The sequence below is a fragment of the Alexandromys fortis genome, unplaced genomic scaffold (genome assembly GCF_014885135.2).
Source record: "Alexandromys fortis isolate MF-2015 unplaced genomic scaffold, M_Fortis_MF-2015_v1.1 scaffold_129, whole genome shotgun sequence".
NCBI lineage: Eukaryota > Metazoa > Chordata > Mammalia > Rodentia > Cricetidae > Alexandromys > Alexandromys fortis.
The window spans coordinates 2,937,216-2,953,361 of record NW_026068022.1 but is presented as its reverse complement, the minus strand read 5'-3'; the positions used below and the strand labels follow the sequence as shown (position 1 = coordinate 2,953,361).

The 16,146-nt window shown below is 47.7% G+C and overlaps 1 protein-coding gene across 6 annotated transcripts in view; it reads right to left on the bottom strand.

The window, feature by feature from the left end:
• Nucleotides 1–16,146, bottom strand: part of Scube2 (signal peptide, CUB domain and EGF like domain containing 2) — a 76,219-nt gene that overhangs the window by 46,503 nt on the left and 13,570 nt on the right. For 5 of the 6 annotated variants that reach the window (XM_050163372.1, XM_050163366.1, XM_050163367.1 and 2 more), the window contains 4 exons: nucleotides 13,971–14,105; nucleotides 8,875–9,000; nucleotides 7,167–7,283; nucleotides 6,250–6,339 (listed from right to left, as the gene is read on the bottom strand). In XM_050163372.1, the coding sequence (XP_050019329.1) occupies nucleotides 6,250–6,339; nucleotides 7,167–7,283; nucleotides 8,875–9,000; nucleotides 13,971–14,105 (468 nt within the window). The remainder of the gene's footprint in view (nucleotides 1–6,249; nucleotides 6,340–7,166; nucleotides 7,284–8,874; nucleotides 9,001–13,970; nucleotides 14,106–16,146) is intronic. The other variant, XM_050163369.1, reaches the window with a different exon arrangement.

The window sequence follows — 16,146 nt, the reverse complement described above, 5'->3', positions numbered from 1 at the left end:
AATGTAAACACTTAATATTGACTTAAATTTTGATTAGCTATATTAAGGGCATGGGAGAAGTGTGTGTGTGTGTGTGTGTGTGTGTGTGTGTGTGTGTGTGTGTGTGCGCGCGCGCGCCTGAGTTTGAATCCCTAGCAGCCTTATTTGGGAGACAAGAGGAAACAGGGCTCTGAGGAATCCATGGTCAGCCAGTCTAGTCAAATGTTGGCCAGCTCCTGGTTCAGTGAGAGAACCCTGTCTTAAAATATAAAGTGGACAGTGCCAGAGGCTAACACACAAAATAGACCTCTGTCCTCCACGCTTGTGTGCCTGGGTGAGCAGTGCGCACACACGCACACACGCACACACGTGCACACACATGCACATACACGTGCAAAGGAAGAAAGAAAAGAAAATCAAGCAGCAAGAGATCAGAAAGGGCCCCTGCTTGGTAACCAATGGTTGGTCAATATCTTACCTGACTAGCAAACTCGGGAGCTATTAGATGAACAGCTTTATTTAAATCAAACCAAATCTCCACAATAACATGCTGAGAGATCTGTCCCCGCGGCCACTGCCTCTTCTCTCTCATCTCTCTCTCTTGACTGCCGGGGCTGTGGGCCAGCGGTCCCATGCCCCCCAGCCAAGTGCCACTCTTCCCCATTCAGCTCCTCCAGCACTAACATTGGCTGGGTCAGAGATGGAAGGCTGGTGGGCACAAAGACAGACAAACTGCCATGCGAAGCTGGAGGCTACCCAGGACACTGCCACCACGGCTAATCAGAGAGCAGACAGCTGGCGTCCCATGGCCACCCACCACATCCCACAGCCTGGATGGACTCTGGGCGCTTCTGCATATTATTATCTTTGTAAAAATCTAGTATCCTATTTATGTATGTGTAGAGGTCAGAGGACAATCTGTGGGAATCCTTCCTCTCCTCCCACCATGTAGGTCCCAGGATCTACTCGGGTCCCCACACTTGACAGCATACCTACTGAGCCATCTTGAAGACCTCATGTTACTATCTTAATTGAATTTCCTGATAACCCTAAAGGATTTTACTACGTTCTATTTATTTTTATTTATTTATTGTTCAGCTGGGGTCTCACTCGTGTCCCTGACCAGCCTGGAACTCACTCTAGAGCAGGATGACCTCCACCTCACCAACATTGGCCTGCCTCTGCCTCCCAAGCGCCAGGCCGCGTGCTGATGATGTGGGGTGTCCTTCTGTATATGTGTTGCTCCTATTGGTTAATAGATAAAGCTGCTTTGGCCTATGGCAGGGCAGAATATGGCCAGGCTGGAAGAGATATATAAAGAGAATAGGCAGAGTCAAAGAGACGCCAGGTAGACTCCAGTGGAGACAGACACTGGCTGGAACATTACTGGTAAATCATGAGCCTCGCGGTAAAATATAAAATAAGAGAAATGGGTTAAGTTAAGATGTAGGAGTTAGTTAATAAGAAGCCTAAGCTAATAGGCCAGGCAGTCTGGTAAGTAATACAGTTTCCGTGTGATTATTTCGGATCTGGGCGGTCAGGAAATGAATGGGCTGCCTTGGCCTGCTTGCCGCTCTTCCTGCCTTATATTTATTTATTTTCAGACAAGGTTTCCTGTATCTCAGGCTGGCCCCTAATTTATTACATAAGCAAGGTGACCTTGAACTTCTCCTCCTCCTCCTCCTCCTCCTCCTCCTCCTCCTCCTCCTCCTCCTCCTCCTGCCTCCTCCTCCTGAGTACCTCCTCCTCCTTCCTCCTCCTTCCTCCTCCTTCTTCCTACCTCCTCCCCCTCCTGTCTCCTCCCCTCTCCTGTCTCCTCCTCCCTCCTCCTCCCTCCTCCTCTTCCTCTTCCTCTTCCTTCTTCCAAGTAGCTTCTTTTCTCAAAATCATACTCCAGCACTTTATCTTGGGTTTTTGCTGGTATAGTTCATGTTTGTGTATGTGTGTGTATATTGTTGCTGTTATCTTCAATTGCTTGGTACATTTTATCTTTTCTCTTTCAACACCAACTATATAATTATTTTTGAAGTATTTGTTTTTATATAAGGAAGACATGAGTAATTTTCACCTGGAGATCATGTGTTTCTTCAGTCATATTTCTTAGAAATACTTCTTTTTACGCCTCTCTTCATTTTAATCTTCTGGTCAACTTGGAGTGATTAATTGTAGGGTTGTTTTCCCTTATTGATACTATTTCTCCTCTTATCCTATCCTGCCTATGTGTAGGGATAGTATTTCTCTACTGCCCTCAGAACAATCTGAATCTAGGCCATATAAGATTTATCTCACTTCCAGAAAGGGAGCTACAGATATCATGGGTCACCTGCAATGCCTTTTGGGACTGGCTTCAAAGCCCTTCAAAAGGAGCCTGTCCTCTTCAAGGCCTGAAGCTCCCCAGACCTTGGCATCCAAGTTAATAGTAAGTCATTGTCACTTGTCCTTCTTGGGGACCACTTATTCCTGGCTACTAGAGAGGTTGACTCCCCCCACCCCCATGAAAGTTGTGATCACCTTTACAGGGCAAGAGTCCACCTATCCTCTTGTGCCTGCCTCTGCAATTGCAGACTAGCTGATCCCTGATCCCTGGTGTGCCCTGTGCTAAGCAGCTGTCCCAGGACATAGAGATGGACAGACTCTGACCTTAGAGACATAAGCCGTGCCCTGGATTTCCCTCATCATTCCCTAGGCTAGGAGTCAGAGAGCTTCTGCCACTGTGCTCGCTACACTAGCTTGGTGGGAAACCCTTGTAATTGCTTTTAACACTGAGGTCTTTAAATTATAAATACTTTTTTATCTTTTGAACCCCTTGTAATTACTTTTAACTGATAGGGTTTTAAATAATAAATACTTTTTGTCTTTTGCTCAGAAAATTTCAAACAAAAACAGATTAGAAAGATTATAGAGTAAAATGAAGATGGTTCTTTCTGTGGAATTAAGTAGAAAAGAATAATACAAAATTAATGTGTGATGTGCAGGGATTATCCCTGTGCATGGACAAGTATCAAAAGAAAACAGAGAATAATTAAGACATTTAGTTAATGTTGTAGAAATCTGGATAAATTTGATTTTGATATTGGGCTGAAGTTATTATAAGCAAGTTTATGTACGAACAATTGTTTGGGATATTGAAGAGGAAGAAGAATGAAGCAATCAGCAATGAGGAGAGAGCTCAGTGGATACTAGTGCTTACTGAGTAAACATAGGGCCCAAGTTCATATCCTCAGCACCCATGTTAAGCCAGGCATGACCATACACACCTGTAACCTCAGTGCTGGGGATTGCGGTTGAAGCACAGACAGGATTACTCTGGCTTGCTAGCCAGCCAGTCTAGCCCAAACACAAGCTTCAGGTTCAGTGAGATGCCCTATTTCAAGCAGAAAAGGTAGGTGGAAGTAATAGAGGTCACCCAGTGTCCACCTCTGATCCCCACAAAGTCCTGCACATGCCCACGCCCATGCTCACACATGCACACACAGGCTTATGCTGCATACATATACACAAAGGATGGAGTATTTGTATTTAACTAGTAGGTGGCTTGTTTTCTGTTTTTTTTTTTTTTTTTCCTGTAAGAAATAGGTCAAGTCCACAGACAGTGGGGAAGCCAGTGAGAATAATTCCAGCAGTTATCACCGAGGAAGGCAAATAAAGAGAGTAACAGAGAGCCAGATAAAAGCCTTTCTGAACGAAATGGGAAGTGAAGCCACAGGATGCCTGAGAACAGCCCGGAAGGGGTTATCCTCTGCTGTTGGGCTCATTCAGACTTATAAATGTGCAGTGTTAGAAAGAGCTTCACTATCACTCAAGGCAGAGAGAGACGGGGGGGGGGGGGNCAGAGAAGAGAAGAGAGCTGAGAAGTGGGGCTGCCTCTGAGCACGCTGAGAAGCGCTTTAGAAACCCCTGCCAGACTCCCAAAGGAAAAGGAACCGGTGGGTGGTTTTTAGAAAACAGCTCTCCTATTTGCAATCAAAGGAAGAATAAAAAGGCAGTTCGTCACAGGACTTGGACGCACTGTGTGTAGATGCTCACAGTAATGTAAACACTTAATATTGACTTAAATTTTGATTAGCTATATTAAGGGCATGGGAGAAGTGTGTGTGTGTGTGTGTGTGTGTGTGTGTGTGTGTGTGTGTGTGTGCGCGCGCGCGCCTGAGTTTGAATCCCTAGCAGCCTTATTTGGGAGACAAGAGGAAACAGGGCTCTGAGGAATCCATGGTCAGCCAGTCTAGTCAAATGTTGGCCAGCTCCTGGTTCAGTGAGAGAACCCTGTCTTAAAATATAAAGTGGACAGTGCCAGAGGCTAACACACAAAATAGACCTCTGTCCTCCACGCTTGTGTGCCTGGGTGAGCAGTGCGCACACACGCACACACGCACACACGTGCACACACATGCACATACACGTGCAAAGGAAGAAAGAAAAGAAAATCAAGCAGCAAGAGATCAGAAAGGGCCCCTGCTTGGTAACCAATGGTTGGTCAATATCTTACCTGACTAGCAAACTCGGGAGCTATTAGATGAACAGCTTTATTTAAATCAAACCAAATCTCCACAATAACATGCTGAGAGATCTGTCCCCGCGGCCACTGCCTCTTCTCTCTCATCTCTCTCTCTTGACTGCCGGGGCTGTGGGCCAGCGGTCCCATGCCCCCCAGCCAAGTGCCACTCTTCCCCATTCAGCTCCTCCAGCACTAACATTGGCTGGGTCAGAGATGGAAGGCTGGTGGGCACAAAGACAGACAAACTGCCATGCGAAGCTGGAGGCTACCCAGGACACTGCCACCACGGCTAATCAGAGAGCAGACAGCTGGCGTCCCATGGCCACCCACCACATCCCACAGCCTGGATGGACTCTGGGCGCTTCTGCATATTATTATCTTTGTAAAAATCTAGTATCCTATTTATGTATGTGTAGAGGTCAGAGGACAATCTGTGGGAATCCTTCCTCTCCTCCCACCATGTAGGTCCCAGGATCTACTCGGGTCCCCACACTTGACAGCATACCTACTGAGCCATCTTGAAGACCTCATGTTACTATCTTAATTGAATTTCCTGATAACCCTAAAGGATTTTACTACGTTCTATTTATTTTTATTTATTTATTGTTCAGCTGGGGTCTCACTCGTGTCCCTGACCAGCCTGGAACTCACTCTAGAGCAGGATGACCTCCACCTCACCAACATTGGCCTGCCTCTGCCTCCCAAGCGCCAGGCCGCGTGCTGATGATGTGGGGTGTCCTTCTGTATATGTGTTGCTCCTATTGGTTAATAGATAAAGCTGCTTTGGCCTATGGCAGGGCAGAATATGGCCAGGCTGGAAGAGATATATAAAGAGAATAGGCAGAGTCAAAGAGACGCCAGGTAGACTCCAGTGGAGACAGACACTGGCTGGAACATTACTGGTAAATCATGAGCCTCGCGGTAAAATATAAAATAAGAGAAATGGGTTAAGTTAAGATGTAGGAGTTAGTTAATAAGAAGCCTAAGCTAATAGGCCAGGCAGTCTGGTAAGTAATACAGTTTCCGTGTGATTATTTCGGATCTGGGCGGTCAGGAAATGAATGGGCTGCCTTGGCCTGCTTGCCGCTCTTCCTGCCTTATATTTATTTATTTTCAGACAAGGTTTCCTGTATCTCAGGCTGGCCCCTAATTTATTACATAAGCAAGGTGACCTTGAACTTCTCCTCCTCCTCCTCCTCCTCCTCCTCCTCCTCCTCCTCCTCCTCCTCCTCCTGCCTCCTCCTCCTGAGTACTAAGGTTTTAGTCCTGTGACATCAAGTTCAGTTTTTGTCGTGGTGGGGTCAAGCCCAGGGGCTTTGTACAGGCTAGATAAAGACTCTGACTAGCTCCACCCCTAGTGCTTACATCTGTTTAAAGAGAGACCTACAGACGGGGAGAGTCTCACTGAGGTTTGCCACGTCTCACAGCTGGTTGGGCAGCGCTAGGGCACTAACCTGATTATTTAGTGGCACAGGGCCAGGGGGGTTGGCCTATGATTAAAGGACTGTTTGGGGAAAGAGAACAAAGCGTAGCCTGGATTCAGAGAAGCTGCTCATCCCAATCCGGCTGGCCTTGGGACACGCGGGCTCTAAGTTCAGGAGAGGGATGGGGACAATGATGACCAAGGAGAAGAGGTTCCAGGGACACACGGGCTCTAAGCTCAGGAGAGGGACGGGGACAGTGACGGCCAAGGAGGAGAGGTTCCAGGGACACACGGGCTCTAAGCTCAGGAGAGGGACGGGGACAGTGACGGCCAAGGAGGAGAGGTTCCATACCCATGAGCAGCCGTCTCTTCACCCGTTTATCTCCGTCGGCCACTAATGTGGCGTTGCTCTCTGTCCCCTCCAGGATGGTGCCCTCTTTCTCTACAAGAGAAACAAAACCACACTTGTCAGGCTGAACGATCAGATCACTCATTCTCCGAGCAACCATTTCTGCTGCAATCTCAGGCATGAAACGTGAGCAATGGGACGTGTGTGAGTGTCCACGCCATAAAAACAGGCCATTACATGGCTCTCTGGGAAACAGCATATTAAATGACCCAAGACCCTTACAAATACTAAGTATAGGAAGGGGTTGGGAATATAATGCACCAGCCAAAGAGACTCCAGGATATACAAGCTTCAGGGTGACTGCAGAATTCTCGGTTCAAGATAAGAACTCCAAGAGAGCTGGGCTGTGGTGATGCATACCTTTAATCCCAGCAATCGGGAGGCAGAGACAGACTTGTCTCTGTGAGTTCAAGACCAGCCTGGCCTACAGAGTGAGTTGCAGAACAGGCTCCAAAGCTACAGAGAAATGTGTCTCAAAAAAAAGAACTCCAAGAAAGCCAGCAAGGTCATGTCTGAAACGCAGGGCAGATTTTGACTGTAAAGGTCACTGGGCCATCACACATAGACAGCTCTATCCTCCATTACCCTCTTCCTTTGTAATACATTGTCAGGTCTCTAGAATACCAGCTTTCAGAACAGCCCAGTCCACGAGAGGAGGAAGAGCTTTGCAAAGAGAGAGGGACTCCCACCCAAAAGTAGGCCCCTCCTACTGTAGCACGTGAAGGGGCCTTGGGTATTGGCCATAACGTGCAACTGTTTAGTGCGGTTCAACACTATTGAGGGTTAAGGTTAAGAAGAGGGCTTGGGTAGGGGTGGGCAGGAAGGTGGACCTTCCGCTGGAGGGAGGGGAAATCACTTACCCAGACAGCTCCTCCCATCAGCATGCAACCTGTACCGTGGATGGCAGCTACACACGGGGCCTTCAGCTGTATCTTCACACAAGTGCTGACACCCACCGTTTCCATGGTTACAAGTCACTGAGATGGAAATGTGTCAATACATAAAGCACTGAGGTTTCCACCACCGGGGCTAGGTTTGTTTCCAAAGAACTTTTCACTTTTAAAAACAGGGTCTCACTCTGTAGCCAACCTGTGTAGCTCACTGTGTAGCCCAGGGTGCCCTTGAACTCACAAAGATCCACCTGCTTCTACTTCCCAAGTGCTGAGATTTAAGGTGTGTACCACTGTGCTTCCCCCCAAAATTGATTTTTGCTCTGCAAGGATCTGAGCACCTAGTGCACGTCTGACCTTGATATGAGAAAGACCTTCCACTCAGACACTGTCTGTGCCTGTGTATGCAATGTCACCGTGTCACAGGAAACCACAGGAGTACCAAGACAAGACTCGAGCAAAGTATACGGAGTCGGAGATGGGAAGGCTGGGTGGGGAAGAACTCAGTGTGTGGGGGGAGTTAAACCAAGGACTCTGGCCTCTGCTTTCCTCTCTACTGAGGTGTGCTATCCTTGCTGTACCCAAGGCTTCTGGAAATTCTCAAGCACTTCGTGTCTGGAACAAACTTTTAATTTAATTTGCATGTCTCGGTCAGGGAAGCTCTCATCAAAGTTCACCTGGTTTGGTTACAAGAGAAGGTAGCCAGGGGAAACGGCAACTCTGCACACAGTGATCGCAACATCGACCAAGAATTATGAAGACCGTGTACGAAAGCACTGATGGTGGGCCAAAAAGAAAATTTAAAAAGTCAACTCTGAGACTATGGGATTGCAACAGGGGAGACAGCGCACCTTTAATCCCATCACTCAGCAAGCAGAGGCAGGTGGGTCTCTCTGAGCTCCAGGCCAGCCACACAGGAAAACCTCTGGCAAAGGAAACAGGAGGGGAGGGCAGGTTTTCACTACATGCCTCTCAGTGTTTCAATTTTTACATGTGTAATATTTCTAATTTAAAAGAACTAATTATATATTTGTGCTATAATCACACCTATGTGAAATCTGGGCATGCATATGAATGATGACTAAATAGGAATATGGAAAAAAAGAACCAGCTACGCTATGCGATCCTGGGTTATATTCCCCCCACTTTGCTTGGCATTTTGAGATAGGGTCTCATGTGGCCTAGGTTGCCATCTAACTCATTCTAAAGCAAGTATCCAAGGGTGACCTTAAACCCCTGATCCTCCTGCCTCTACCTCCTAAGTGTTGGGATCACAGGAATGTGACTTTTTTAAAAGTTCTTCAAATGTCATAACAAACAGTACTTTTAAGCATTGAAATCTTAAAAACATTTAATTTAAAAAAAAAAGAGTTGAGTGGTAGTGATACACACCTTTGACCCCAACACTTGGGAGGGAGAAGCTGGAGGATCTCTGTGAGTTTGAGGCCAGCCTGGTCTACAGAGCTAGTTTCAGAACAACCCTGTCTCAAAAAGGAAAAAAAACAAAACAAAGTAAAAAAACCTCAGTGGTCTGATGAGAGCACAAAGGGCAAGGGCACCTGTTACTGAGTCTGACGGCCCGAGCTCAATCCCCAGGCCTCCTACAGCTTGCTCTTGCGTCCCTGACTTGCGGTTCTTTCTCTGACCCCACCGCAGCCCAGTGACAGTTCGTACTTACAGATGCAGTCTCTCTGGTTCTTAGCCAGCTCAAAACCAGGCCTGCATTCACAGGCAATGCTCCCCCTGGGGGCCTCCTTGCAGATGTGACTACAGCCATGGTCCTTGTTCATACAGCTCAGGCCCTCTGCAAGACAACAACAGGGAGCAGGTGACAGAGTGGAGAGCTGCAAGGATGGATATGGGACGGCCACAGGCATGCCCTCCGGGATCCCTACCGGCTCCATATCTCATTTGTCTTTATTTTTGAAACAGGATCTTCCTAGTAGCCCAGGCCAACCCTGAACTTATGTTCAGACGTAGCTACATCATCATGCTCCTGCCTCTACCTCCCGGGTTCTGGGTTAATAGGCTTGTACCACCCAGATGACCCCAGCCACACTTTTCAAAGCCTGGCTGACTGGTGAGATGGCTCAGTGGGTAAAGGACGCTTACTAACAAGCCTGACCAATGGAGTTTTATCCCTGAAACCCACACAGTAGGAGAGAACCAATCCCCACAAGCTGTCCCCTGACCTTCACACATGCGCAATGGCCTGTGGGTATACACAGGAGTGCACACACACAAAAACATACACGCACAATAAATACATAAAAAGAATATGTATTAAAATCAGGCTGGGACAATTAACAGAGACATGAAAGATTTCTTTTGTCACCTAAGAGATACAATGCCTCAAATTTTCCTAAGGAAGAGGAGCTGAGGCTAGAGAGACGGCTCAGTAGTTAAATTAGCAGTTCTCAACCTTCCGAACGCTGAGACCCTTTAACAGTTCCTCGTGTTGTGGTGACCCCCAACCATAAAATTATTTTCATTGCTACTTCATAACTGTAATTTTACTATTGCTAAGAATCATAATGTAAATATTTTCAGAGACAGAGGTTTGCCAAGGGGGTCGCAGACCACTGCTAGGAAAGATGGTACAAGAGCAGCAGAAGTGTCTGCGAGGGTTTATCGGCAGCCTGCCTCATGAGGAGACCAGCTCACGGAGACTGTGCTGCCTAGGTCCCAGACCCAAGCATAAGCCTATGCTGTCCTCCCAGTCGGGACTGCATCAGTAAGGATGCGTGCACATGTTGTTTCTTGGCATTTGTGTAATACAACTCAGAAACAGCCCTGGAAGAGGGAGGGGCTTGGTTCTCAATGGTTAGGAAGCCCACGAGACTTTCTAACTAGAAGTAGGACTGTCTTAAACTTGAGTTCTGGAAGGTCTTCTTCGGCTTCACTAGGACTGAACACTATTTTGTATTCTATCCCTAAAACCACAGACTCTAATAAAGTGAGTGAGTGTCCTCTCTGCCTGCGTGTCTGGGGGACAGTTACTTCCAATGACATTTCTGTCTCAAAAAAACAAGGCCGCAGTGAAGGCGTCCTCTACTCTCTTGGGTCTGCCCAAAGACCACCTTGTTTCCATTTGACAGCTCTGAGCTGTATGTCCCACACAGTCTGCTTCACGCTGCTGGGATTCAAAGGCTGCTGCCAAGGGCTGCTGTCAAGTAGCAGAGAAAGAGGTTTGCACTCGTTTCTGCATTGGTCTCTCCACTCTGGCTGGCCCTTTATGAAGATGTCATTCACCCCCCCCCCCAGTACTGAAACAGCACAGGAGGTGAGAGCTGCCCACGGAGGGAGTGTCCTTCCCTCCCCCAAAAGACCCAGCAAGCCTTGTATTTGTCTTTGGGTCAGTGGAGCCTTTGAAGTAACTGAGGCAGGGGGATACTTGCAGGTAACAGTGCTCGAAATCTAGGGGTAGGAGCCCACAGAAAGTCCATCCCCAGACAACTTCCCTTCACCTTCTAGATCTCTCACTTGGTTTGTGTGCCTAAGGCATTTGCAGAGTGACCTTTGCGGTCCCAGAGTTCATTATACAAGAAATATTTCATACCAAAGACAAGAAGTCATCAGGATACACAAAGAGACTGCCTGCCCCTGGTGTCCCCTCATAGCAAACTGGACCTGAAGTCACCGGGAGGTGATGAGGATTGAGACAACTCTAAAAGTGTGGGTGGCTTTTCAAGAGGTGACCCCCAAAGCCCTTCCCAGCACCCCAACTCAAAATATGGCCACGGCTAGAGGAGGTAGATAGATCTGGTTCAAACCAGGAAGGCCAGCCAGGGCCCTAACTCCCCAAGGACCTGATCTGGTAGTCATGTCTAAAGCTAAGGCTTTACCAAAGGGAAGATGCTCAGAAATCGTGGAGATTCCCCAAACCTTTGCTCCCTGGCCAGCCTTCCTCTGTAGGAGATTTCTGGGAACTTAAAACAGAATAAGGAGCCAGAGTAAGCTCCAGGACAGCCAGGGCTATACAGAGAAACCATGTCTTCAAAAGCCAAATAATAATGATTACTATTATTATAAAAATAAGATTATTCCTTGAGAATGTGACAGAAAATACATAAAGTGAGAACCATGCACTACTGAATGCAGTCTTCCCCATGGCCCCGATGTCTCCCAGCAGCTCGGCCAGGGCATCAGTCCACTGTCCAAACACCCTCAGCGCAGCCAAGACAAAGGAGAAATGCTCAGTTTGAGAGCCTGAGCACCCCTGAATAGGAACAAAGGCGGGTTGACGGCAATGCTTCTCACCAGCCTACCCTCCATTACATGGGTGAAAACACACATTCTTTTGATTCAGCTCTGGGCTTTCTAAGGATTTGTAACAAAAATTCTGTAGCTTGAGTTTCCATCAAAATCAGCTAGCAGTTCCCCTTATTGAAAAATACTTAGTAAATAATTTTTAAAAAAGCAGTAGCAATAGAAAATACTAGCCTGTGACATTACCTCCCTTTTACCTGCTTTCCGTTGTGGATTTTAAGGTCTATCTGAACACAGTCTCCAGAAGGATGCTGTATACATGAAGGAGGGGGTCCTAAGGAACGGTTGTCTAGAAGTCGTTTGGTTCAAAGAATGAAATCCTAGGGTGAAAGGGGGTCCCCACTGCACACTGCTGTAACCTGCTGGCTCGCGCTGGCAGGAATCTGCTCAGCAGTCAGGTTGAAACACAATAGACAATCAGAGCACTTCCAGACCACAAAGGCAATTCTCGGATTTGGGTTTCAGTTCCAGACATCTATGCTCATGTTAAGTACTCATCAGGGGATCCAAGAATGTCTGAACTGTGGAAGAGCTAGAATTCTAGCACAGCTCGCAGAAAGAACCACACTGATGTTTACCTCTGCTCTGAGAAGCCTGGATCTCAAATCAGTCTAGGGGCTTGTAGGAGGAGAGGAGACTCTGCCAGGGGTCTGGAACATAATGTATGTAGGAGACCGGAAGCCCTCCTGGGTGGGTGGAGTCTATCCTGGGGGTGCTGAGGCAATGGCTTTACCAGCAGGTCATTGCCTCCCTCCTCAGCCACCAGAAGAGAAAGTCAGAGCAAAGGAGAGGCGCTCTGAGATTGTCATTCTCCGCCTGCCTCCTTAAACGATTCCCATCTCCAGTTCTGACTTCCTGTGAAACTTCATTCAATGCCACCAGGATCCAGAGACCCCAGCAGGAAGAAAGAAGTCATCACTACCCTTCAAGGGCCACAGTTGACATGAGGAAAAATCAGAACCAGTGTGTCTGACTCCCCCCACGTGAGCACTGAGACTGGGTGACAACGCTGTCAAACCCGCTGCCTCACCCAGGCTTCTCTGACAAGCGCTTTCCATGAGGAAACCTTGAAAAATCCACTAAAGCCATGATAAACAATAAGTTTATAAGTTTGTAATTAAAGAATGGAAAAACTTTTAAAGAGACTTCACGCTTAAGATTTGGGAATCCAGCCGGGCGATGGTGGCGCACGCCTTTAATCCCAACACTCAGGAGGCAGAGGCAGGCGGATCTCTGTGAGTTCGAGACCAGCCTGGTCTACAGAGCAAGTTCCAGGACAGGCTCCAAAGCCACAGAGAAACCCTGTCTTGAAAAACCACAAAAAAAAAAAAAAAGAGGTGGGAATCCATAAACATCATAGGCTAAAATGGATTGTCTAATATTTCAGCTCCCAAATCTAAAAACAGGCAGATGTAACACCATAGAAATACAACCACTGAGAAGTGCCTGTGTGGCTTAAGAAGAAGCAGAGAATTAAACAGATGACATTCAGTTAAAAATAACTGATTAGAAGCCGGGTGGTGATGGTGCACGCCTTTAATCCCAGCATTTGGAATATAGAAACAAGCAAGTGAGTTCGCGGCTAGCCTGGTCTACAGAGCAAGTCCCAGGACAGACTCCAAAGCTACAGAGGAACCCTGTCTCAAAAACTCAAAGGAGGAGGAGGAGGAGGAGGAGGAGGAGGAGGAGGAGGAGGAGGAGGAGGAGGAGGAAGAAGAAGAAGAAGAAGAAGAAGAAGAAGAAGAAGAAGAAGAAGAAGAAGAAGAAGAAGAAGAAGAAGAAGAAGAAGAAGAAGAAGAAGAGAATTGACTGATTAGTTACTTGTTCTTGCCTCTCCCTCTCAAGACTCTGTCAAAGTCATGGGAATTTTAAAATAATAATAATAAAAGGCATAAACTCAAAGCAAAGAGTATGACAGGGAGACCATCAGAGAAGGGTAACCGCTGAATGGGTGAGGAGAAAGGGAACACAGAGAACCTCTAGTCCAGAAAGGGGAATCTTACACCCCCCCACACACACACACAAACACAGAGCCCTAGAAGTATAGAAGGCAAGAAATGCAAAACTCAGAGCAGGGCCTGCTGTGGCTTGGGGCTGCAAGAGGCTAGACCCAGGGGGAGGGTCCAGCTCCCACTCTTGCCCCCACCCCCAGCGCAGAGCAAGGGGCAGGCTTGAACTGGTGCTGTGGCTCCCAACGTCCTTTTGAAAAACTTGGCAAATAATACACCTAATTTCTCCAGAGCCATGTTCTGGTGTCTGAAAAGTACTCTATTTAGAGATTAGGATCAGAGGGTATGAAAGTTTACGAAGACCTGAGATCCCACAGACTGTCACGTTGCTAGGTGACGAAGATGAAGGTAACAGAGCTACGTCCTTCTGCCAGCACATCCTGGACTTGTCCACAACCTCCAAAACTAGCACTCTGCTTCCCTGATAAAGTCATTGTGCACAGGGGAGGGGGGGCTCTGATAACTCTGCCTCCCACCCTCAGCCAGGCCGAGGTACCTTCCGAGCGGTGAATGCAAGTGTGCTGATTGTCACTCAGAAAGAAACCTTCTTGGCAGCCACACTCATAGCTCCCCAGGACGTTGAGGCAGGTGTGTTGACAGCCACCATTGTTCTCCATGCACTCGTCCACGTCTGGAAGGAAAGAGGGATCAAGAGTCACCGCTGTGGCTGTTTCAAAGCCCCACCCAGCTAGGGCGCTCAGGGATTCCTGCTAAGAGATGCCCTCCTGAGCCAAAAGAGCTGGTGGTTGGTTCACCCAGCCCCCATGGGTCTGGGGCTCAGCTAGACAAGCCCCTGGGACAACACAAAATAATTGGTTCACAAAAGCCACGGAACACCTTCACTTTCTAAAGCACAGGGCCAGATGGGCAAGATAAGGGTTAGCTTCCTGAGAATGCCTTCAGGACAGAAAAAAAAATGCTAGACAATGGGTCCTAAGATAAGATGAAGGGTGGGACGGGAGGAAGAAGGGAAGGGGCAGGCGATTGTGTGCTATCAGCAAGGCCTTTGTGGGGATAGCCTACAAGGGCTGGGCCCTTAGGAGTCCTTCAGTTACAAACCTGGAGAAGAGAGATTCCAGGCTGGAGGGCCAGAGCCCTCCCCTTGCTTGGAGGCTGGGAAGCTTTGAGCTTTGAGTATATTGGATAGCAGTGAGTCATGCCATTTGGCTGGAGCCTGGGAGACGTGGAGGGAAGTCACAGGAGGTACATTCAGGAAGATAGATTAAGGTACACAGCCAAGCACCCTCTCTGGGAAATCTCAGGCAGCAGTAGAGATGGGGGAAAGCCTAGGGTCTGGCACAATGTGCACCAGAGACAGTCCAAACCAGTGCTGTGGGAAGAAGCAGAACAGAGCAGCTGCCCTTGGGGCAAGCTGGAGAGGCCAGCGGAGAAAACTGCTGGATTGACAAGATGCCCCAGGGATACCGTCACTTTTTCAGTGCTCCTTGGAGGACAGGATGGAGGCTTTCTAGAAAGACTAACACCGGTCTCAGAAACAGAAATGGGCCGGGCGGTGGTGGTGCACGCCTTTAATCCCAGCACTTGGGAGGCAGAGGCAGGCGGATCTCTGTGAGTTCGAGGCCAGCCTGGTCTACTAGAGCTAGTTCCAGGACAGGCTCCAAAGCCACAGAGAAACCCTGTCTCAAAAAAAAAGAAAAAAAGATAGAGTTGACTGTTAGTGTGTCAGGTCGTGGTGTGAGCACTGTGGAGTGGTGTGAGCACTGTGGGGCGGTATGAGCACTGTGGGTGGTGTGAACACTGTGGGGCGGTATGAGCACTGTGAGTGGTGTGAACACTATGGGGTAGTGTGAACACCATGGGGTGGTGTGAGCACAGCTTTGAACATCATTCACTTGTGGATGATGAGAGGGCCAAAGCCAGAACTGTGGAAAAGCAGAATGGCGCAAGCCAGGTAGAGAATTCTGGACAGTGCCAGGGGCAGGGAAGATTCAGCAGAGGAGTGAGCAGGAGTCCCTAGAACCTGGAAAGACACTGGCAGAAAGGAAGTACCGCTCCCTTCCTTTCACTGTGGCCTGAGACCCTGCCCCAGCTGCGCTGAGCCTTCTCGCTACCTTTTGTGGGTCCTTGCTAAGTGTGCACGCCTGGCAGATACATACAGGTTTTTGTTATATAATACAATATAAAATCGTATAACTTAGTAGAGCACTGGACAGGTTAGTGTTCATAACATCAGTGCATGAGCAACAAACAACACAGAGCAGATGACCAGAGTCAAGAAGGAAACTTTCATCAACTCCAAAAAATCAGTTGCCTTCCTATACACTAAGGATAAGGAAACAGAGAGGGAAATCACAGAAGCATCACCTTTCATGATAGCCACAAAGAGCATAAAATATCTTGGGGTAACTCTGACCAAGGAAGTGAAAGATCTATTTGACAAGAACTTTAAGTCTTTGAAGAAAGAAATAGAAGAGGACACCAGAAAATGGAAGGATCTCCCTTGCTCTTGGATTGGGAGGATCAACATAGTAAAAATGGCAATTCTACCAAAAGCAATCTATAGATTCAATGCAATCCCCATCAAAATCCCATCAAAATTCTTCACAGATCTGGAGAAGACAATAATCAACTTTATATGGAAAAACAAAAAACCCAGGATAGCCAAAACAATCTTATACAATAAAGGAACGTCTGGAGGCATTACCATCCCT